Source organism: Anguilla anguilla, chromosome 8 (assembly GCF_013347855.1).
Source record: "Anguilla anguilla isolate fAngAng1 chromosome 8, fAngAng1.pri, whole genome shotgun sequence".
NCBI lineage: Eukaryota > Metazoa > Chordata > Actinopteri > Anguilliformes > Anguillidae > Anguilla > Anguilla anguilla.
The window spans coordinates 55,045,955-55,070,196 of record NC_049208.1 but is presented as its reverse complement, the minus strand read 5'-3'; the positions used below and the strand labels follow the sequence as shown (position 1 = coordinate 55,070,196).

General features: G+C 49.5%; 1 protein-coding gene across 2 annotated transcripts; it reads right to left on the bottom strand.

Annotated features, from left to right (window-relative positions):
- Positions 1-892: 892 nt before the first annotated feature.
- igf2bp3 (insulin-like growth factor 2 mRNA binding protein 3) lies at positions 893-20,841 on the bottom strand. Of its 2 annotated transcripts, none has more exons than XM_035429062.1 (16): positions 20,486-20,841; positions 20,195-20,399; positions 19,105-19,165; positions 9,703-9,751; positions 8,590-8,641; positions 8,374-8,437; positions 7,289-7,573; positions 6,646-6,780; positions 6,220-6,342; positions 5,836-5,971; positions 5,349-5,480; positions 3,603-3,719; positions 3,065-3,139; positions 2,233-2,364; positions 1,691-1,804; positions 893-1,435 (listed from the first exon to the last, which is right to left on the bottom strand). In XM_035429062.1, the coding sequence occupies exons 2-16, from the start codon at positions 20,367-20,369 to the stop codon at positions 1,346-1,348; spliced, it is 1,740 nt and encodes a 579-aa protein (XP_035284953.1). In that variant the 5' UTR covers positions 20,370-20,399; positions 20,486-20,841; the 3' UTR covers positions 893-1,345. The 2 variants fall into 2 exon arrangements, with proteins under 2 accessions (XP_035284953.1, XP_035284954.1); XM_035429063.1 differs by having other exon boundaries at positions 20,195-20,395.
- Between the last annotated feature and the right edge of the window lie 3,401 nt (positions 20,842-24,242).

Sequence of the window (24,242 nt, the reverse complement as noted above, 5' to 3'; positions counted from 1 at the left end):
CCTCACCCCCACCCCCCACGTTTGCTTTTTTCAGCGAAAACGCGCTCGACTCAACGCCGCAGTAAGACGGCCGGATTTTGTAAACTTATCCCATTATAGCTGACATCTAGTATTCAATCGAATGGTTCTCCCCCATACCCCGGCCCTCGCCCCCCCCCCTCCCCCCCCCCCCAAACACTCTTTTGAATCCACACTGCCCTTAACCCAACCCTCCCACTCGACCCCACCCCAATCCCCCCCACCCTCCAAAAAAAAAAAAAAAAAACTTCATTGCTGCAGTATGTAATGTTGGCATTATTCGGCATTACTAAATCGCTGTACATGTCCTGTCCAGAAGATGGCGCTGAGAACCTCAGGAAAACTGAGGCTATTTAACACTCCCATCAGCCACCAGCAGAGGGCGCAACAACTCTTCAAGTCTCAGTTAATACTCTTATATGTACACATATACTCTTATATACACACGCTCACTATACACATGTACATATACCGTTTGTAAAATAAAGAGTTGAAGTCACTCTGTTGGCAGCTGAGCAAAATTTTTTAAATTTTCTTAAAAAAATAAAATGTTCAAGAACTATCAGCTTTATAAAGTATACAAAATACCACAAAGCAAAATAAAAAGAAAGGAACATTTTTTTCATATATCATTTTCTTCTCTGAGGTACTAAAGCTTGAGGTAGTTTGGTAAAAAATGCATATTAACTCCGTTGTCAGGCCAACAGCATTTAACACGTCCTTCATAGCTCTGGCAGTGTTTTACTCTATAAAACGCATCCGAATTTATAAAATGCCACTATCAATACTGGGACAAGAGTTTCCCTTCCCCCAACTCCCAATAAACAATCGCCCCCTCCCCCCTCCCCCCTGTCCCACGCCCCGCCCCCCCTACCCTGCCCCGCCCCCCCCACTGAGACGTGAGGAGGGAAACACCCCTCTATCACTTCACACTTTTAGCCATCGCGGGAGCATCATTAAACACACACAATACTGCACTCAGAGGGAACAGAAGGCAAATTAAGTGTTCAGGCGCGCGGTGTTGAGTGTGTTCCTGTGTTCCACACCAGGAAGTGAAGAGGGGTATTCATTCCGTTCCAAAACTGAGTGTTTTTTTTTTTTTTTTTTTAAAGAAAAAGAGAGGGAAGAAAAAAAACAAAATCCCATCTCAGCAGAGATGCGAGAGGATGTCGGTTTCCATGGAGACGTTGCCATGACGAAACCGAGTGTGACCTGCCCTGGAGCTGGTGCGGGTGATGCGCTCTGTCCCGACCTGGAGCACATCTCTGCGCTGGGGCAGCGGGGGTGGGGAGGAGGGGGCTGGGGGGGGTACCGAAATCAGCCTCCTCTACTTGCGCCTGAGCACCGGCTGGGCCCCGGGAGCCTTCTGCTGCCGCTTGACCTGAGACAGGATCTCCTGGACCTTCCGCTGGGCCAGCTGGGGATACACACACATGCACATTACAGCACACACTACAACCAGGGTTACAGACACTCACACTCACACACTACAGCTGGGGTTACACACACACACGCACACACAGGATCTCCTGGACCTTCCGCTGCGCCAGCTGGGGATACACACACATGCACATTACAGCACACACTACAACCAGGGTTACAGACACTCACACTCACACAGTACAGCTACGGTTACACACACACACACACACACACACACACACACACTTACCTGACTTGCATAGAAGTGTCCGGTAATTTTCACGACGACTTGGTCGTTCTCGTCGGGCGTCTGGTCCCTGGGCACCACCACCTCAGCGCTGGTGAGGTTCTGCAGCTCGTTCACCTGTGTGGGGGGGGAGGGGGGGGGTCTGGGTTCACTCAGGTGCTTCCAAAGGGCCTCAGGCCAGAAGCACTGATCTAGAATCAGCTTCTGAATCGGTGAGGGGGGACCCCATGTCACAGCAACACTTCTTCAGTCAATCAAATCAAATTTAGTTTATATAGCACATTTCACAGCAACTGTCACAGTACGCTTCAGACAACCCTGGCCTAAAGCCCCACAGGAGCAAGCCTAAAGCAGCAGTGTAGCAGATGGGATGAGACTTCGGAAGGAACCAGGCTCAAGGGGGGAGCCCATCCTCCTCTTTTGGTGACCAACACGGTCAGTCAGTCAATGTTAACGTCGATCGAATTGGTCTTCAGTGACACCAGACGAGGGAAACGGGCCGCGCCTGCTGAGAGGAGGGAGAACCGCCGGTGACTCCACCTTACCGTTTTCCCGCCCTTTCCGATGACACGGCCGGCGGCGTAGGACGGAACTTTGATGTGCGCTTCCAGTTTCACTTCCTCCTTGGGCCCGAAGAAGTTTTCCTCTTTCAACTTCCCAAATATCCTGCCCTGAGCCTGTGGGGGGAGGAGGGGGGGGGACATTAAGCACCCTCAAAAGAAGAACGGTGGGGCGTGGCCAAGGGGCTGCTTTAGAAAACAGGTGTTTGAGCAGTACTGTCAGAACTGGACCCTGGCAGACAGCAGTAAGACCAGCCCAATGTTCGCAAAACAAACACCATGTTAAATTCTATGCCAGTGCTGTCCAAACCTGTTCCTGGAGATCTACCGTCCTGTAGGTTTTCATGCCAACCCTAACAAAGCACACCTCATTCAACAGCTAGAGAACTCTCGTTCAGCAGCTATTTAGTAGAATCATGAGTGCCAGAATAGGGATGAAATGTAAGCCAACAGGATGGTAGATTGCCAGGAAGAGAGTTCTTCTAGAGATTCTCTTTAGTAACCAGATGCTCAACTCAAGCATTACCTCACAAATTCTCTACCTTAACCAGATGCTGAGCCAGGAACAGAGTTGGTCAGCCCTGGACTACACCATCACTACAGCCAATCAGCCATCAAAACATCCCTTACAACATGATGATTTAAGAGACCCAAGAGAAGAGGTGATGAACGATGCAGCGAACAGTCCAGAACACCAATCATGTTATTTGCGATGGGTTGATGAATGTTCAGCAGCCACACCCAGGCCGCAGCGGTAAATGAAAGTGAGATGACACGGTGGGCAGCGGGCGGTGGGCATCGGACCCGCGGGTCCTACCTTGAACTGAGCCTCCGGGGGCCCCGCGATTATCACCATCCTCTGCTTGGCGTCAGGCCCTTCAGCTGGGGCAATCTGGAACCAATCACAGGTCTGCATTTAGCCAGGAACCGTGGGCAACGAGGGCCGGAACCGTTGTGTGTTTTCATGCCAACTTCTGGCCCCAGTTACTGAATTATTCCCTAACATTTACACCATCTGACATTTTAGCTACATTTCCTGATAAGTGCATGAATGACTCTGAGAGTACTTTCAGTGACACTTCAAGTAGCAACCACCTAACGCAACACGTGCAAACGACAGTGATTTTCACAGGCAGGACACAGGTGAGGTATGGGCGTGGGGACAGGTGAGGTGCGGGCGTGGGGACAGGTGAGGTGCGGGCGTGGGGACAGGTGAGGTGCGGGCGTGGGGACAGGTGAGGTGCGGGCGTGGGGACAGGTGAGGTGCGGGCGTGGGGACAGGTGAGGTGCGGGCATGGGGACAGGTGAGGTGCGGGCGTGGGGACAGGTGAGGTACGTTGACGCGTCGTCCTGACCTTGATTGAGGCCCCGGCGAAGCGGGACAGCTGCTTGATGTGCTGGCCCTGTTTGCCGATGATGGCGCCGACCGCCAGGGCCGGGACGAAGAGATGCACCGTCTCCGACTCCGGCGGCTGTGGGGGGGGAGGGACAGTCAGACAGACACGTACGTATACACACATCATATATACACACACACACACCATATATATAATATATATATATACACACACACACACGTACAATACACACACGAACACACACCATACATACATATACACAATACACACACACACACATACACCATGCATGCACACATCATACATACACACACACACACACACACACACCATGCATGCACACATCATACATACACACACGCACCATATATATATTACACACATACAGAAGGGTTTGCGTTTTGTGATTCTTGCTCACAGTAAAATTGCTACATTTGCTCATGAGAATGTGAATAGCTGTGAGGTCAGCAGAATTAGTCACTAGCTGTGAAACTGGATGGAAGTCCACCACTGAAATCAAACCCCAGACGAGAGGCATCTTCACTTGAGAGAACCTCCTGCAGTCTTTTCCAGGTGCGCTCACATGCTCACGCCCAAGCGTGCACACGCTCACGCCCACGCCCAAGCGTGCACACACACACGCTCACGCCCACGCACAAGCGTGCACACACACACGCCCCTGTAAACGTTATTTCAGTACATTAACTGGCCCACATGCGGTGGAGTCTCTCCGCGGGCCGGTGTGGGGCCTCCTGGGGCCGCGTAGGGGGGGCTCCTGCCCCATCACCCCCAGCAGAGCTTCACACAGGTGAGCAGCAGCAGCACCTGCAGCTCCGGGCAGAACAGTAGCACCAGGTACACCATGCAGACACAGGTGTGGTCTCCCCTCACGCAGGTAATCACCCAGCTTAAACACACCCAGTTTACCTAACGGGAAGCGCAGGTACACAGCGGCATTCCAGAAAATTCCACACAAAGTGGGCTCTGCTTAGAGAGCTGCTCCTGAACATCCCCTCTGCAGCCAGCAGGGGGCACCACAGACTGGGCTGGGGAGAGGTAACGGGGCAGCGCATCGCAGAAGGGTTGATCTTCTCAGGGGGAAAGAAACTGGGAATCTTGAAAATGTCATTTAACCCCAGTGTCGCATTAAACAGCATTAGTGATCAGGCTGAGAGCAGCGTGTTGCTTTAAGAAGCAGTGCACTGTGGGAAATTAAACGTTGGCTGCTAGCGACCCTACCGAACGGGTCAGATCCCCGTTCTGAAAGCAGGCAGTGAAACAGACAGACACTCTGCCCCCTACAGGCCAAACCCCCTATGAGCCGCCAGGGGCCATGTAAGCGCTTGGGGCGGGGGGGGGGGGTTAGAGAGCACCTGCTCAGCCGTCCCCAGCACTCCCTGCAGCCAGCCGCCAGGAGAAGCCGTGCAAAGCACCATGGGAAGGGTGACTTACAGCACCAGGCTGGCTGCCCGCTGACACCACCGATGCCCAAAATGGCGCATCGGCCCCAAACAGGCAAGTCTACGAGGGAAGAGAAGCAAAGACACAGACCAGGTCACCTTCCACAGGGACCCCTGCAGGTTGGAGGTCAACATGACGGACACACACACAGACACACACAAAGACACAGACCAGGTCACCTTCCACAGCGCCCCCTGCAGGTGGGAGGTCAACATGACGGACAGACACAGACACACCTCCCACCAGCACCCGGCATAGTGGGGTGGGGGTGTCGACACTCACCCCAAAGGAGGGGTACGAGGCCTGCGCTCCAGGAGGGGGCCCGCCCATCATGGAGGGGGGCATGTTGGGCGCTGATGAGGGAAAGAGCCCCAGAGCGTTCAGGTTGAGCCCGGGGATGAGGTTCGACTGCAGCTGCAGGGAAGAGAAAGGTCACATCAACACTGCATCCATTTACACAGCTGGACACATACTGGAGCAGTGCAGCAGGTTAAGCACCCTGCTCAACGGTACAACAGTGGTGCCCTCCCTGGGATCTGAACCTTTAAGTTACAAAACCATTACACTGCACTGCCATCCGCATGCTAACAATTACACCCGCTAACAATCACAGGATCTTATTAGAGCTGCACTTTCTGCTCTAACCACACGCTCCCCAAACACACTACAAACACACACCGACAACAATCTCAATACAGTTATACACAATCATTCGATCGATCACTTGATCCGTAAACGCGCGAGCGATCGATAAGCGGGTGTGACGCACGTTCATGGCGGCCACGTCGTTCTCGTAGGACTCGCGGATCTTCTTCATCACCTCCTCTTCGGCGCGGCCGCACGCCTCGATCGAGCCCTTCACTGTGATGGTCCTCTCCGGATTATACAGGGTCAGGTCCTGCAGGCTAGACGAGGCACAGCACAGACATCACACACACACACACACACAATTACACAATCACCTTCATACATATATACAAATCACACTCACCATTACACAAACACGCGAGAATGCACACACACACGCACGCACAAGCGCTCACACACACACACACAATTACATACCATTACACATTCACCTTCATACATATATACAATCACACTCACCATTACACAAACACGCACGCACGCACAAGCGCTCACACACACTCACGGAGAGATGGTGATCTTGGTCTCGGTGTCCTGCTCAATCTTCTTCAGGTTTCTTCCTTCCTTGCCAATCAGACGACCGACAAAGTTGTTGTGTGCCAGGATCTTCAGGGGGATTTCTTCAGTGCTGAGAGAGGAGCACAGATGAGACTGACCTATCAACCCCAGCCACTCAACCCACCTTACTAGTCCCCAAACATGCACCAACCCCAGCCACTCAACCCACCCTACTAACCCCCAAACATGTACCAACCCCAGCCACTCAACCCACCCTACTAACCCCCAAACATGTACCAACCCCAGCCACTCAACCCATCCTACTAATCCCCAAAAATGCGGGGTGACCAGGGCTGGGGTTAAAGACAGTTCACTAAAACATCCAGTGCAAGCGGGATATCTCCCATGATGCTCCGGGAGCGGCTGCACTCACAACTTGGTGTCGAGCGCCTCCTTCTGCATGATCTCCAGGATGGTGCGGCAGGCGGCCGAGCAGCCCTCGGGCGTGGAGTGCACCGTGATGGGCTTCTCCGCCGCGCCCGCGTTCTCCTTCCGGTGGATATCGATCCTGCACAGGACCCAGAGCACAGCTACCGACCTCTGCTAACCTGATGCTAACCTGCCAGTAAAACTAGCTGCTAACCCAATGCTACCCCGCTACTAAGACCAGCAGCTATCCAAAGGCAGAATGAAATTCTCAGGCGGTCAGAGAGAGCAGGAATTTAATAAAGGGCTCAAAATATACACCCCAGCCCCCCATTCCACTTACAGCCCCCCATTTCAATAACAGCTTAAAGTATGAGAACCAGAACGCATGCGTGAATTTAGTGCGTGTCTGTGTGTGTGTTTATGGTGCGTGTGAGTACAGAGTCTGTGCGAGTGTGTGTGTGTGTGTGTGTGTGTGAGCGTGTGTATGGTGTCTGTGAGCGTGCGTGCCTGTGCATGCGTGTGAGCGACAGTATGGTTGTGGGAGCGTGTGTGTTTATGGGGCATGCATGTATATCTGTGTGCGTGAGCATGCATGTCTGTGCATGCGTGTGTGTGTGTGTGTGTGTGTGTGTATATCGGTGACATACTTTGACTGCGTCTGCTTGGTGATGTTGCGGATGGTGGCGCCCTCCTTGCCAATGATGGCGCCCACAAACTGCGTGGGCACCAGCATGCGCAGGGGCACGTCCGACTGCAGCTTGGGCCTCGCCCCCGGCCCCGCCCCCGGGGAGCCCTGCCGGGGGGGCCCCCTGGGCGCGAAGCCCCGTCGCCCCGGTAACGGCGGGGCCTCCTGGGCGACGGTCTCGTCGGGGATGTAGCTGACCTTCAGCGCGTAGCTCTCCATCAGGAACCCGTTCAGCTTCTCCAGCGCCCTGGAGACCAGTCAGAGCGCGCGGCGTCAGCGCGCCCGCCGAACGGGGGCGTCACATGACACGCCGTTACCCCCCCCCCCATTTTAATCTGCTGTGGAGACGGTAAACTACAGCAAACGGAGGGGCTTCAGTGAAGTGCAAGTCTGTTTTAGTGGCCTAGAGACCACAGCTTTACCAAAATGTTCAACATGCCGATACAGAGGCTAACGAAACTTATTCCACCGCCTGCTGGGATCACCAACTGACACCGACCAGTAGAGGGCAGCAGAGAGCCAGGTTTTATCAGCCTGTAACTGAGGTCCGATTCCCAGGGGAGCCGGGTTCACTCAGAACACCTGATGACCTCATCGGAATGGAAACGCGCTCGTTAAATTAGCCACCAATTTGACCCGTACGCACCAAGCAACCAAAACGGGGTTGTTGTTTTTGTTTTAGCTCACTTCCGGGTCTTGGAGAGAGACGTTGCTCACTAGCGCCAGTGCGGTTGGCTCCAGTATAGGCGTTTCAGCCACCCGTGGCAAATCAATGGCAGCAATACAAAATACAAAGTCAATCTTTTTTTCCCCCCACAAAAAAGTAGTCGCAATAGGTGATATTTCTTGTCTCCCCATGTGCCTACATCATACATAGTGTTATCTGGGTAAGATTTTTATATTTTTGGGCCAGATCATGTTTGCCTACGGAGCCTTTGGGCCTCAGGCGAGCGCTGCTCACTCTTTACGTGCGCGTGCACACGCGTGTGCCAGTGCGTGTGCCAGTGCGTGTGCCAGTGCGTGTGCCAGTGCGTGTGCGTTACTCACTGTCGGGCTTGGTCCTTAGCACCATATTTCACGTTTACCACGGCAGTCTCTGTCTCTGTGTTCACTAAAAGATAAAAAATTTAAATAAAAACCACACCCATGGACTAACCCCAGTTTAAACACACACACACACACACACACACACACACACACAAGCCCCAGTTTAAACACATACCCCTGGACTGGAGCGAGTGGTCTGGGCCGTTAGGGGCTTACCTTGCTCACAGCTCTCCACTGACCCGTACTGAGCCAACAAGCCGTCCAATACCTGCGGAGACAAGACCGCGTCACAACCAGCCCCGAAATGCCTCGAACCTTGTCCCAGGACAGGTTCCACACACGCAGGCGCGCAAGCACGCACGGTAAAGCAAAGCAGCAGAGGTTTAGGCTGTCTCTGCAGCTTCTAGCCAATCAAGCAGCTAGGAGTAGAAGCTGCAGCTCGCTGCTAACCATGGCTGCTTCGGAGAGAACGTTGGAACTGGTTCAGCTGCTGGCAGAGCCAGTCAGGACAGGGCGAGCACAGGAAGAGCTCCATGTCTGAGGGGGGCGTGGCCTTTCTGCACACTCAGAACCCCACAGCTGGACCCGCCCTAAAGGGAGGAAGCCCACCACCCAAACACCCCACACGCGTTTGGATGGAATCAGGAGCAAGGGCAGGTGTGGTACAGTAAGAGGGGACAGTGGGAGGGGCATGTCAGAGAGCAGTGGGAGGGGCATGTCAGAGAGCAGTGGGAGGGGCATGTCAGAGAGCAGTGGGAGGGGCTTGTCAGAGAGCAGTGGGAGGGGCTTGTCAGAGAGCAGTGGGAGGGGCTTGTCAGAGAGCAGTGGGAGGGGCTTGTCAGAGCAGTGGGAGGGGCTTGTCAGAGAGCAGTGGGAGGGGCTTGTCAGGCTAAGTACCCCGCCCTGTCACAGAGAGTTTATCGGCTAGATAAAGGACAAGGTCCGTGAGCGAGAGAGTCCTTGGACCCTCCAGAGATCAAAGGAAAGGCCTTATCAGCAGCAGATAAATGCACATAGTTGTATGTGCATGCGCACACACACACAGGCAAGCATACATGTGCACACACACACTGTAGCTGCCTATATGATCGTGTAAGCTTATATAACGGCAGATTTGATGGTTTGGGAACTGAGGTTCCATTCTCAGGTGAGGCTGGGTGGTCAGGTGGGCGGGGACGCATTTGGAGACAATGCCTGCAGCGGTCTGCTCAGCCTCGGGTGCCCAAACGGGCGGGACCCAAACGGGCGGGACCTCAAATGGGCGGGACCCAAACGGGCAGGACCCAAAGGGGTGGGACCTCAAACAGGTGGGACCCGGCCCGGACTCACCTCCCACTGCATGTGTGGCGGAATGTTCCGGATCTGCAGCTTGCAGCTCCTGTGAACAGAGAGGCAGAGTTAAGGGTCCGGCAGAACCAGAAACCAGCGCCATGACAACACTCCTGCAGAACCAGAACCCAGCGCCATGACAACGCTCCTGCAGAACCAGAACCCTGGAGGCAGACAAAAGAAGAGCAGGTAAACTCAAACCTAAAAGAAAAAAAAAAAAAAAAAAAAAAAGAAACGTTGGGTACAAAGAGCCACCGAGCCAGTTTCCCCACAGACGTCTCCCAAACGAACAAGAAAATGAATCAGAGGCACTTCCAGGGAATTAAAGAGTCAATTTAATGATTCCCAAGCACCCCGAAAAGAATCCGAGAACACACAGCTAACCCTAAAGACACCCACGTGCTCAAAGATACTCAACACACCCAGGCTGCCGTCAGTGACACAAACACTGAGACCCGTGCCTGATCGACACCCGGAGTGGAGCGGACCCTGAGGCATCCGCTGGGTTACAGCAGCCAGGCCGCTGGGTCACTCTGATCCCCGAGCTCGGGTGCCGGAACGAAGCAGACCCCACGGTGCAAATTCGTCGTTAGATTTAACGCCACGGCAACGCTGGTGAAAAAAGTGTTTCCCAGAGCAACAGCTGAATGCCCCCAAGCACTCAGGAAACTGGACACACACGCGTGGGGGTGTGGGGAGCCAATGGAAAAACAGCTCCAGCAAACCCCGCCCACAGAGAGGCGGGGCCCAGCCCAAGCCCCCGGGGCCCAGCCCAAGCCCCCGGGGGAGAGGAGACCCAGCGGAGGGGCACACTGAACCACGCCCGAAAATGAAAAACCGCTAAAGTACAGCTCCACCCACCCAGCACGCCATCTATCCATCCAGGTAGTTTCGCGGAGATTTGACGAGTTTTCTAGATTTCCGCTGCAGCTGACCCTGACGCAACGGACTCAATGACCCACGCTGCACTGCTTAATACGCGGAAATTTACATTTGAAAAACTCGACTAACGTCACTTTATAAATATAGCGCCCCTGTTACTCACGAATATCCACAGACCTTAATGTGTGCAGGGGTTCATCGAGAACCACTGACTGTGTACATCAGCACAGCTGGCCCTTTAAAATGCTGGGGTAAAGAGTGGGGGCATTCCAAAACCTGGGGGGGGGGGGTAACTGATCTGAAACCCAAAAATGAACATCTGAATGATTAATGTAAATCTGATGTGCAGCTCCACTGACCTGTGCGTTAAAGGTAAACGAGTTCTTAGTGTCACAACCCATAGCGAGGGTTGCTATGCAACCCTTTTACACAGAGTGCCCCTACAGGAGGCAGAGGATGAAGAGATGGAGGGAAGAGGGGGGGGGTGGATGGAGAATTTTGCCAAATGGGGGAAAAGGATGAGATGTACAGAAACACCCAAAAATGGTCTCTCTCTCACACACACACACACACACACAACTTCCCATATCAACACAGATGAGAACTCATAGGACGTGGAGCTGCAATAAACTCCACACTCAGCAACAGTTCCTCACAATGCACAAGCATGATGCAAGAAAAACATCCATAGGCAGGCTCAGCCATTTTAAACTGAATGGATGTTGTCTACGCAGAGATCTAGGCGTACTGAATTACCTGCAAGAAGTCACAGCAATTTTATTCAGTGCAAATAAGCAGACCTTTCAGTCAATTATAAAAGAAAATCATTGGTATATTTTGTCCAGCGATCCAGTGTTTAAGTGTTTACAGATCTGCCACTTCCTGCATGCAGAATGGGAGCTGATCTTAGACGAATCAGGCAGAGCCTGTTTTTAAAACAAACAAGCAAACACGCCTGAATCTTCCACTGGCCTTAGCGCTGTGGCTGCAGGGTGTCCACGTTGCCATAACGTTAGCAAGGAGCCACTTTCATACCATCCGCACAGCGGAAGGTTCCACAGCAAAAACATCATCACTCGTTCAGCTTCCAATGTGAGACACACAATTCACTGTCCATGCAGACGAGCGCATGTTCGCAAATCTACCCGTCATCAAAACCGAGGAATCAGCAAACATGCAAGTACCATTATACGAAAGGAGATAATCAAACTGCAGACAGGGTCTTAAGATGACTGTAAACATGATATGCCCTTTGATTTTGTGGTACAGAACACACCCAGCAACCAAAAAGGGGCGGGAACAATTAATGTTTAATTATGACATCAATTGATTTGTTTTTACCAGTTGTTGGGTGGAGCCTTTTTCTTGAATATAATCTTTGACACTCTGGTCCGTGGCCCTAGCGGGTGTGTCTGCTAGTGTTTGGTGCAATTCAGGGCTCCAGTGATCAAGTTATTGATTGGCTAAAGAATCCACATACACATCCACCACCTCCAGGACTGGAGTTAAACCTGCAGACACAGCGCCCCCCACAGGACTGGAGTTAAACCTCCAGACACAGCGCCACCTACAGGACTGGAGTTAAACCTGATCCTATGGGAGTCTCACTCCATAAACACACAGGAGCTATTTATTCTGAAAAACAAGAAATAAATCCAAAAATCGTTTTCCATTGAGGGTGGCGCCCTCTGGAACCCTGCAAAACAAAATCTCCATTCCCCCATTCTCTCTTTTTGACCAAGCCCAATATTTCAGGCGCATGCTGTCCTTCTGGAGAGCTTCTATGAACAGAATGTTCATAATGGCTAATGGCTCACACAAACTAAATCCACCGAAGTGAGCTGGGCTTTGCCGTGCTGAGTCCTCTGACCTGCGATCAGCTGCCAGACTGCCGTGAATCAGGCTGGTCAGCAGCAAACCTACTGATCACAACAGAGTGAGAGCTCACAAGGAGGAAAATGACAGAAATATAAAATCAAATCATAAACAATAAACAATAATACAGAGCCCTTTATCACTACTGCAGTGTCTTTTATGCAAACATTTGCTGATAAACAAACAAAGCTCCTGTAAAGAGAGAGCTAAGCTTCCACACGTGCTATGCAAAAACGCAAAGTGAAATTCGGCGCGCAGTAGAATAGCCAAGCCGCAGTTTCAGCCAAAAGGAAGCCGTAAGCTATGTTTGAAAGCAGAGTAAATTATAAAATACCATAATCATAAACCTGGGATGTCAATTTCAGCTCTGCTTTGGGGAAGGGGACTAGCTTGATATTTCTTTTATCTGTAGTGGTTTTACCGATAAAGACTTTTAAAAAAATATTTTGCATCAAAGTGCGAAGAGTCTTCACTTTACGATGGCTTAGGTGTTACCGTAGTGTACCTTAAATCAGTGACCCATGAAAGCAATAGTAAGAGAATGCTATTTTTAGATGCCGGCATCTAATTGGGGCTATAAGAAATCAAACCTGCAGACACTTGAAAAATGACATGGAAAAATGAGAGCAGCTTTCTTTACAGCAACATTAAGTTCTCTGTCAATTAGATTTAATTGAATAATCAATGGCTTTATCCTGAATAGCCAATAGCACCAGTGGCTACAGCACAGTTACACAACTACAGGCTGACTTATTGCATCACCAAACTCCAAAGTCCAATGCGTGTTTACACAAGGTTTCAACCTACAGCAACACAATATTCCACACACACACACAATCCTATGGACCAACCATTCAGAAAGACCGTTTAACAATTAGCACAACCACGCTGCCCTACCACGGCACTGACCTCATAACCATGCGCTGCCCTACCATGGCACTGACCTCATAACCACGCGCTGCCCTACCATGGCACTGACCTCATAACCACGCACTGCCCTACCATGGCACTGACCTCATAACCACGCGCTGCCCTACCATGGCACTGACCTCATAACCACGCACTGCCCTACCATGGCACTGACCCCATAACCATGCGCTGCCCTACCATGGCACTGAGCCCATAACCACGCGCTGCCCTACCATGGCACTGAACCCATAACCACACTGCCCTACCATGGCACTGACCTCATAACCACGCACTGCCCTACCATGGCACTGACCTCATAACCACGCTGCCCTACCATGGCACTGACCTCATAACCATGCGCTGCCCTACCATGGCACTGACCTCATAACCATGCGCTGCCCTACCATGGCACTGACCTCATAACCACGCACTGCCCTACCATGGCACTGACCTCATAACCACGCACTGCCCTACCATGGCACTGACCTCATAACCACGCACTGCCCTTCCATGGCACTGACCTCATAACCACGCACTGCCCTACCATGGCACTGACCTCATAACCACGCACTGCCCTACCATGGCACTGACCTCATAACCATGCACTGCCCTCATAACCACACCGCCCTACCATGGCACTGACCTCATAACCACGCACTGCCCTACCATGGCACTGACCTCATAACCATGCACTGCCCTACCATGGCACTGACCCCATAACCACACTGCCCTACCATGGCACTGACCTCATAACCACGCACTGCCCTACCATGGCACTGACCTCATAACCATGCACTGCCCTACCATGGCACTGACCCCATAACCACACTGCCCTACCATGGCACTGACCCCATAACCACACTGCCCTACCATGGCACTGACCTCATAACCATGCACTGCCCTACAATGGCAATGACCCCATAACTATGCTGCCCTACCATGGCACTGACCTCATAACCACACTGCCCTACCATGGCACTGACCTCATAACCACGCGCTGCCCTACCATGGCACTGAACCCATAAGCACACTGCCCTACCATGGCACTGACCCCATAACCACGCGCTGCCCTACCATGGCACTGACCCCATAACCACGCGCTGCCCTACCATGGCACTGACCCCATAACCACACTGCCCTACCATGGCACTGACCCCATAACCACACTGCCCTACCATGGCACTGACCTCATAACCACGCACTGCCCTACCATGGCACTGAACCCATAACCACACTGCCCTACCATGGCACTGACCCCATAACCACGCGCTGCCCTACCATGGCACTGACCCCATAACCACGCGCTGCCCTACCATGGCACTGACCCCATAACCACACTGCCCTACCATGGCACTGACCTCAAAACTTCTCATCTTCAGCTCCAGAGGAGCAATAAAGGCACCTGAAATGCTTAAGCAGTGGACGGTAACAGGACAACCATAACAGCCTTAAACGAGTCAACTCTAAATCATAAACATCTCAGCTGAGAGAGCGGTGAGTTTGACTGCCCACAGTGCTGCCAGTTTGATTTCACTGAATAAATAAAAATAATATACTGGGCTACATTTTAGAAGCGTCAGGGCCCATTTTGTAGACACAGATTAAGCCTAGCCCTAGACTAAATTCAGTTTAGTCCAGGGCCAAACTTAATTTGTGTCTGTGAAACTGGCAATTAGTGTCCTAAACAGACAAGAGACAGGCCTGAGGTACAGCCTGCTCCAGAGCACAGAGTCAGGCCTGAGGTACAGCCAGCTCCAGGGTGCAGAAACAAGGCCTGAGGTACAGCCTGCTCCAGGGCACAGAGACAGGGCCTGTGGTACAGCCTGCTCCAGGGCACAGAGACAGGGCCTGTGGTACAGCCTGCTCCAGGGCACAGAGAGACAGGCCTGTGGTACAGCCTGCTCCAGGGCACAGAGAGTCAGGCCTGAGGTACAGCCTGCTCCAGGGCACAGAGAGTCAGGCCTGAGGTACAGCCTGCTCCAGGGCACAGAGTCAGGCCTGAGGTACAGCCCACACCAGGGTACAGAGTCAGGCCTGAGGTACAGCCCGCTCCAGGGCACAGAGTCAGGCCTGAGGTACAGCCTGCTCCAGGGCACAGAGTCAGGCCTGAGGCACAGCCTGCTCCAGGGTACAGAAACAGGCCTGAGGTACAGCCTGCTCCAGAGTGAGCAGGGTGGGGTATCACAGTGAAATATATCATATGAGGAGTGATGAACACAATGAGAATGTTTACTCACCCCAAAATCCACGCACACACCTAATGGCATCCAAGCCATCTTGCATGGGTTCTACTGTGGATGAACCCACACACTAAAGCAATATTTATGGGATAAGCTAAATGAGCGAACACACCAAAATTGATTTTAGAAACACTGAGGAAGCAACGCAGCAGGAGAGGCCGTGCTGTACAGCGAATGGTCACGGCAACAGGGGCGTCGTTAGGCACGACGGTAAGCCGAGAGCTGGCAACCCCCATAGCCGCGACAATGTTCACAATACAGCACGACCTCGAGTACGATATCACTATTATAAGACCGGTGCAACATATAGACAATTAACAAACGACAGAATATCATTTAATTTTGTAACGTCTCAATAGCTGTTCATGCACAGAGTGATACGAATTACATTAACAGTTACTCAGTCTTCATTTTGCATCGGTTTCACAAAATCGCTGTAGAACACTCTCAGCCAATCAGCACCAAAGCAACCTGTTATAATACAGGATTTTGTGAAGTGAGATTCCCACTGAGACTTTTACAAAACCTGTACGTGAATCAACAGGTTTCACTGACCAGACACTACAGAGACAGAGACCCTAAACTAAGACAGTGTGACCCAAATCAGACCACGCCCACTCACTCACTAAAACTGACACTAAGAAAATAAGTACAATAAATGAATTAGTCCTGAGGAGAAAAAAAAAAAAGTTCCCTGAGCAAGTCCTGTCTGCAGGCACTGAAATCTCTTAAATTTCCCTGATATTTAAACAGCCAATTTACATAAAGATCCTTTAAATTTACTTTTTTCCCCCCTCATTTGAGAACACTGAAGTGGATTTCAGTTACTGGTTCAGTGCTAGTGAGGTTCAGGGGTGAAACGGGAGCAGCTCTATATCGTACCACAGTGAACCGTGACCAAGAACGCTCACACACTGCGGCCAATGGGACCAACATAATGGCTTTAATTGCCACCACACACACACACACACACACACAATTCTTCAGACTGAAAGCTCTGGAGGGCTGATGACCACTGGGGGGTGTTCCTCACAGCGGCAGTCGCCCCAAAAGCGGTCCCAAACGACCGCTCCCTGCACCCCGACCCCCTCGCTCTACACGGGCCCACATGGTGGGGACAGAACCGCCAGTCACACTGACCTTTAACCCCTTAAAACTCAAGAGCACCGCCTTCACTAAACACGTCCTCAGGGGCAGGGATTCTCCCAGGGAAATCACATGACCCCACAGCGGACCAATCACAGCCTTTAAAAATCAGGGCTCCCTCAGCACAAGGCAGGAGCCAATCGGAGCAGGGAATGAGAGGGTCCAATCAGAACACAATGTGAGGGGAGGTGTGGTTTTAAAAATATTGGAACTAGCGAGAGGTTCACTCAGCAGGAAAGGATTACCAACCCCACACACACACTCGCTCGCTCTCTCACACACACACACACACACACTCGCTCGCTCTCACACACACGCAAGCATTTACTACAGCCTCTCCTCCACATAGAAAATAAAAGAGCCCCTCCCCCCGCATCTGAGCAACAGCATTCCTGCCCCCCCTCCCAATTCCCCACAGGGTTCAAAGGTCACACCCCAAGTCACTGGGGGCTCAGCTGAGGCTTGGAATTCCAAGCCTGCAGAACCAACGGCCCGCTCCCATTGGGTCTTTCGAGGGACTACCGCACTCCCATTGGCCCTTTTGAGGGATGACCTCACAGAGGCCAGCGCTTAGCCTAAACTCCTGCCCAGAACAGACAAAGCCTCAATTTCAGGAAGACACACACCCACCTAATTTTGCAACCCTACATGTGAAATGAACATATCATTTCAGAATGTTCAAACTGCACTTCAGACTACTTTTGTGTGTGTGTGTGTGTGGTGGATTCATTTAGTCACCCTGCTGAAAATTCCAGCTTAACCAGCCGAACTTGGTCAAGCTGGTTTAAGATGCATTTATCACTTTTAGCTGGTCAACCAGCTAAACAGCCAATACAGTCAGCTCATCCACCAGTTTACTCTACCAGCCTGATCTGCTTTGACCAGGTTTGACCAGCTAGAACTGTCAAAAACACTGCTTTAACCATATTGGTCTTCGCTGGAAATGTCAGCAGGTCAGTTTAAAAACAGGCCCATTCCACAATATGCGTTTAAGAGACATTTTGGGTGCATATGCAACTGTTGTACAAAAGGGAGAGGTAGCGCGAAATCGTACATACACCGACAGATTCACTCTAAAAAATAAAAGAAAAAAAATAGAAATAAGTTGCTTCAGCATTCTTTATTTTTTTTTAAACAGCGCAAAAAAGCATCCCAAAAAAAAAGAAAAGAAAAGTAATAGTAAACGGAGTCCAGCATAAATTAATTCTTCTAGGCATTTCAAACACGCTGGTCACGCTGGTCACGCACAGACAAACCACGTTTTAAAGACAAAAATCTTTCAGTTTCATTACGCAAAAAAGTCCCATTGAATTGTGTAAAATAAGAACGTAGTTTAAGTATTCTAGAGCTGACCTACGGCCCTTACAATATTTAAACGCACGATTTTACTAAATGTAATCAGAATTTTATATTCATAGACACACCAGTCACTGCACTTTCGAACATTATCAACACTTAACTTATGCACCAAGTTAACGCACTAAATCCTCCTACAGTTACATATACCCAGATACGAAGAATAATTCCGGCCAGTCACGAAGGTAGAAATCTGTAAGGTTTCCGGCAATGAACACTTAAGGAGGTTGTCGTGTAAAATGTGTCAACCAATTTTGTGCAAAGACGTAATTTGAAACAGCGACAGCAGCTTCTCCAAGCCGGAACGTTACACGTCGATCTACAGGCCCCAACAAACAGGGCAAGCCAGACTAGGCCGCAGTCCTGCCAGCCAGCCAAACTCACATTTTTTAGGAGTCCAAAAGCGCTGCACCCGAAAGTGAAGAGAAAAGGGGGAAGGGGGAATGTGTAACCCTCCCCTCCCCCTCAAAAAGTGTGACACCATTTTTTTTAAGGGGGAAAAAAAAGTATCCACAGGCATTTAAAAGAATACATTGTGTTCCATTTATACACAAACTGAACGTGTCCAGTTGGCATGTTCAACAATTCTTTCTTTAAATTTTTTTTTAAGGCTACCATTTCTACTTTTGGGCGACTTCAAAATTAATGTATAAATATTAATGACCAGGAAGCTAGTTAAACACTCAGATCCTTCCACATTTCGTTGGGCTTGACGTAAATTATTATTTTAAAAAATAATAATAATACTGCTTGCACCTATTCACATTTTTTTTCTAAATTCATAAAAACACATCCAACGATAGTTTCCTCCCGATTCCAAAATAATTCACACAAAAATAACATCTCTGCGTGAACCTCGTGCTACAGAAACAACACGGTTCATTTAAGCACTTAGCCAACATTCAATGCAACTACACACTTGTGTACAGGCGAGAGGTCACAGTTAACTGAAGTAAAATTAAACAAGACATTTAATTGGATAATAGAAATTTACCTTTGTCTTTTTGGGACTGAATGTTCCACTTCTAGAAGCTTTCCGTGAAGTTCTACCTTACCTGGAGAGATGTTAAAAGAAGTTAATTTAAATTCGTGTATGGGCGAGAGAATCTAGCCAACAATCACAGAAACTCGCGCTTCAGAAGTGTAAAAATACACTTTATTCGGTGTTGCGAAACAACTTTTGTAAACACATTTAGGATAGAAGCCCAATCACGCTTCAAGAGGGCAAGAGAAGCCTAGAAGAGAAAAAGCACAACTTAACTACGAGGATATGGTCGTCAACCACGGCCCACTCCACACAGCTAACCTTAGATGGCATTTTCAATGTGTACTCCATTTAATGTCTTCTGCTACACGTTGTCACGCAGTAGCAATGACTAACAATTCAGGTCTTCCCTTTTAACAGTTAAATAAGGCAGCGAGCATTTCATTTCACAAAGACATTGTTAAACCGCCTGGAAGTGCAGTTAACCAAGCACTACAATAAGCAATGAAGAGAACACGATGGCTGCTCACTAAATTACATAAACTTTCCCCCCCTGTGAATCTTTGTGTTAATTCTGTTCTGTGCTTTAATGCGTGGGTAAAGCGTACACCCCGAACACCAGAAAAGTAACCCGTGCATACAGCTGGCCGCTGTTACAATCGTAAAGCAACATCGAGCCAGGCTTGGGGTGACCCCGACGCCCCGGGCCCGGCCGCAGCCCCGCGCGCTATGGAGTTGCAGTGGAACAGGCGCACCCCCCACCAACATGGGCGCGAGCCACTCCGTTGTATCGATAGATTCGGACCCGGTGCAAATTTTAAAAATTTAATTTGTAAAAATGAAATTTTAAAAAGTGGTGACAGTAGGCTACGCCCACAGTGTCGGACCCCAAACGAGCACCAAACCTCAAAGGGAATCATTGAGAGGGTGGGAAAAAAAAACCCTTTTACATACACCCCACCCCTATACATTACTGTTCCACATCCACCCGTTTAAACTGTGGCGTTGCGTTAATGGACACGAACAAAACGCAATCGCGGTCTAAACTAGATTACTGTATAAAGGGAAACACATTCGCCGCGCGTGGGCTCTCTCTTACCTGAAAGAATGTCTATGGCCTTCATTGCGATTTTCTCGTCGGGGCAATCCACAAACGCATAACCCGTTTTAACCAGAAACGGACCGCTGACAGGAATCTTCCACTCCTCGAAGATACTTTCCAACTCCACCGGGCTCGCTTCTTCACTCAAGTTGCCGATGTACAGCTTATTCATGGCGTTAAGCACGGGAAAATGCCAACCTTCCTGACGAAAAAAAAGCTGATTTATCTTCACAGATGTAGTCTTGTGGGTGAAACGCGCTATCACGAAACAGGGTGCGAGTGTGCTACCTATTTAGGCTGCTATCGATGTATTTAGTGGGAAAAGCCTATCGAGGTATCGCGGTCCTTCTCCCCGTCTATCGCGCAAAAAAATAAATAAATTTGTAATTATGTATTCCGCCTTTCCTTACGATGGTGGGTCGGGCAGAAGGAGGCGAAAACTACTTTTTGTCTTCCCCGAACCCCTTTGGCAGAAAGACCGAAACTGTCACACACACGTTAATACTGGCGCCGCCTCTAAATAAAACCGAGAAGAAAAAATCTCTTGAATATTCCGGCTTTTTTGAATGAGCCACGTGTTCAAACTACAAATCAACTTCGCACGTGAGGAATCCCGGTTCCTCAATTAAGTGTTGGATTGGGGAAAATGGTACGGGAAACCGGGGTGGGGGCCGCTGGAGAGGGAGGGGGGAGGATTAGCAGGGGGGGGAACCTACGTACATTAGGGGATTTCGTGTGTGCGGTCGCACTATCGCTACCCTGAATCATATTATAGTTAGCACGACCCCCTTCTCCATTATAGTGCCTTTCTTTGAGTATCTTGCTTCTCATTGGCTGCCCAGTTGAAATAGTAAAACGCCACAGCACGCACGCTCGCGCTGGAAAAGGATACTGCGGGGTTTCGTGCAAGTGCCTCGGCGGAGGGCGGAGGAAGCGCGGGGGGAAGGGGCATATTCACTAACGCTATCAATTTAAAATGGTGTGTGTGTGTGTGTGTGTGTGTGCGCGCGCGCGCGCCCTACATGCATTACACATGCAGTCGTGCACTGTGCGGGTGCGCCCGGAACATGGGGAAGAAGGCTGACGCGTGGGCTGGAAACGCCATGCCTGCTTTTTTAATCGTCCCCGGCATCCATCTTTTCCGCGTCCCAGAATCTGGGCCGTGACACACCAAATGCATCAGGGGTCATCTGTGCCCCCGTGCTATTGATCAGCTATGTCGTGCCAATGCGACGCCCCCCGCTCTGGATACACGAGCACGTGCGTTGTTAGACGCTTTTGTAAGTCGCTTCCCCCAACGAACATGGCGAACTCGCGCTACGTTTCCTGCATGTGGCAAGAAGGCCTCAGTGAATGGGGGAGGAGGGTGTGTCTTTGGGGGAGGGGAGGTAAGGGGGAGGGGGACTATCAATCGCCTGAAACCAGTGTGGAAAGGTAACTAACCATGTTCACAGACAAAATCATCTGTCCGTATATTTTAACGCGTCGGCCTATCAAATAAAATGCATTACGAGCTGTATTTAACGCGTTTCCAGATGTTAGGTTGTCGCGTGCATAAACCGAACAGCGAGCTATGCCCCCCAAAAGCACATTTAGACCGCACATCAAGAATTTGTCCGGCTAAATCAATAACTTCTTAATTTTTGAATGTAGAGCTCGTGTACGTAGTGAGGATTCCGAACGAGGGTTTACTTAGCCTTTGAAACAAAGGCAATGCACAGCGAGCACACCGTAATGAAATAGCTCTGGTGTATCTACCATACATTAACACTCTCTTGTGTACACAATGGAACTTATTTCGCAAACCTCGCCTACATTAGAAACCTCAGTGTGTGTGTGTTCACTACGCCACAACCTTTTTGGATTAGCAATTAACAAAAGGTATTTTATTATTAGTTGTTAAGATAGGGGCAGTTAAAATATGGAAGCGAATAAGTAGGATTTAATGCAGTGGGTTTTATTTATTTTTAATCTACGTAACAAAAGTGATCCGACATTATGGATAAGGTGGCAGAAAACGTGAGCCTGCTAACATTTGACCCGTTTAAAATGCGATGAATGTTTTTGAACCATGTTCGTCTGTCTGTAGTCTCGTGTTTCAACCTTTGCAGCAGTTCCCAGCGAAAGTTACATTTCATGTGATATGTTACAAACGGCGCCCCTACGTCACTTTAAAGCTGCACGCGACACTCTACTTCCCAGCAGCCAGCGCCGCCTCGGGGTCAGAGGTCACGTTATTTTTTGCTGCCCTCAACAATGTATAATAATAATTATTATTATTATTTATTTTGTTTGCAATTGCCAGAGCAGCTTATATATACTATACTTTTACATTGAGTCTATTATTTCTCCGCATTATCTTGTAGCCGAATGGGTGGCGTTGTATAGGCCTACAGAACATATATTGTGATTGCATGGCTGTAAAAAGAACACTATAAAACTTATGTGATTAAATTATCATCCGGAGAATGCCTGGCCTATGGTAATATTTAACAAAGACAAAGACGCTATTTCTTCCATTGTGCCTAACCGGAGAGATCCACGCTGTCACGCACACCTATAACGTGCTCAAACGTGCTCCGGGAGTGTTTTCGGGAAAAAATGCCCATACGAACGTTCACATTTTGCGTGTTTTTCAATGAGTTTTCAGTCACTTTCTCTGTGCTCAAAACAGCTTCCACAATTACGATGTCGCTGTAGTATTCCGTATTGGCACGGCTCTGAGTTGTTCTATTGGTTTAAAGGAATGTCCAATCAGGGAGCGCTTATCCACTGGCGCTCCCTTTGTAGGCTCGATCAGGGGCAGCCGTTCATTGGTTGATGCTCAACTCTGTTCTGTATGAATCAGGGCGCGAAAAGGCAGCTTTCTTCTACTATCCGATCGAATATGATAAACAATTTTAGAGTTTTCAGATTGGACGAACTCCACAAATAATATCACATTTGATGATTTTGGCAGTCAGAAATGAAATTCGACTACACAGAATTAGCAACAACAACAACAACAACGTGTGTTTTCTTAATTAATTAATTATATGCATCGACATTGTTAGATATTTTTTTAAACAAAATGTCGCAATTCTGCAGTGTTTTGTTCTAAGAACTGCGAGTTCTATATTGTTTCCTGCAATTATTCAAAAGGAAAAGAGAAGTGTATTTGGTTAGTCTGAGAAGCCTATTCAGATATGCGAGCTATATCTATAGCCTACTGAGTAGCCTAAAAGACGAGATCATTTGATTTATCTAGATATCTATGCGTATTAGTGAGATATTTCCGTATCCCACGGGTCTCATTATTTCGTTCATACAATATTTGATTTTGTTAGGTTTCTCGTAGAAAAAAAAAGCAATGTTGTAAAAATAAATAAATAAATAGTCGCTATCCATGGAAATGTTTTGGCGTGTCCGTAATTTATTGCGTTTAAACGCATCGACTCCATGTGAATTATGAACGGAAGTCGGGCGATAGATGTTCTTGGGTGGAATGTAGCAATGGGGCCCCCACCCCCGTTCAGTGTGTGACTGTTAACGTTATGTGGAGGGGGGCCATCTTCCCTATAGCGCGCTACATACTACAGCGTCATCCTATAGCGCAACAACCATGCAGTTTGAGCACAGTTTGTACAGTCTTAATTTAACGCTCGTCTCCCCTTGCATTTCAAACGAGTAAGTAAGAATCTGCTTTCAACAGTACGTGCGCATAGATTACAACATTGGTAAAATCATTTTACTATAGGATTTTTAAGGAGAAAAAAACTGCTTCATCGGAACTTATTTAAGGACACGCTAGCTGGCTAAATTTGCACTGCATATATAAGTACGAGTGCCTATTGATGTTGGCTATATTTGCGCGTTGATCTGCGTGGGTAGCTACGAATCGTAAATATATGTTTATATTTTTTCACGTAAAACTAGAAAATCCGGTATTTCGAGGCAATGTGTATGTCTGAATGTATGGAGATGGAGTTGTGTGCGCCATGTTGAGGATAACGAGATGCTGTAGAACCGTATGCGGTGCAGCTTTATTCTCTGGCCATTGTCGTTT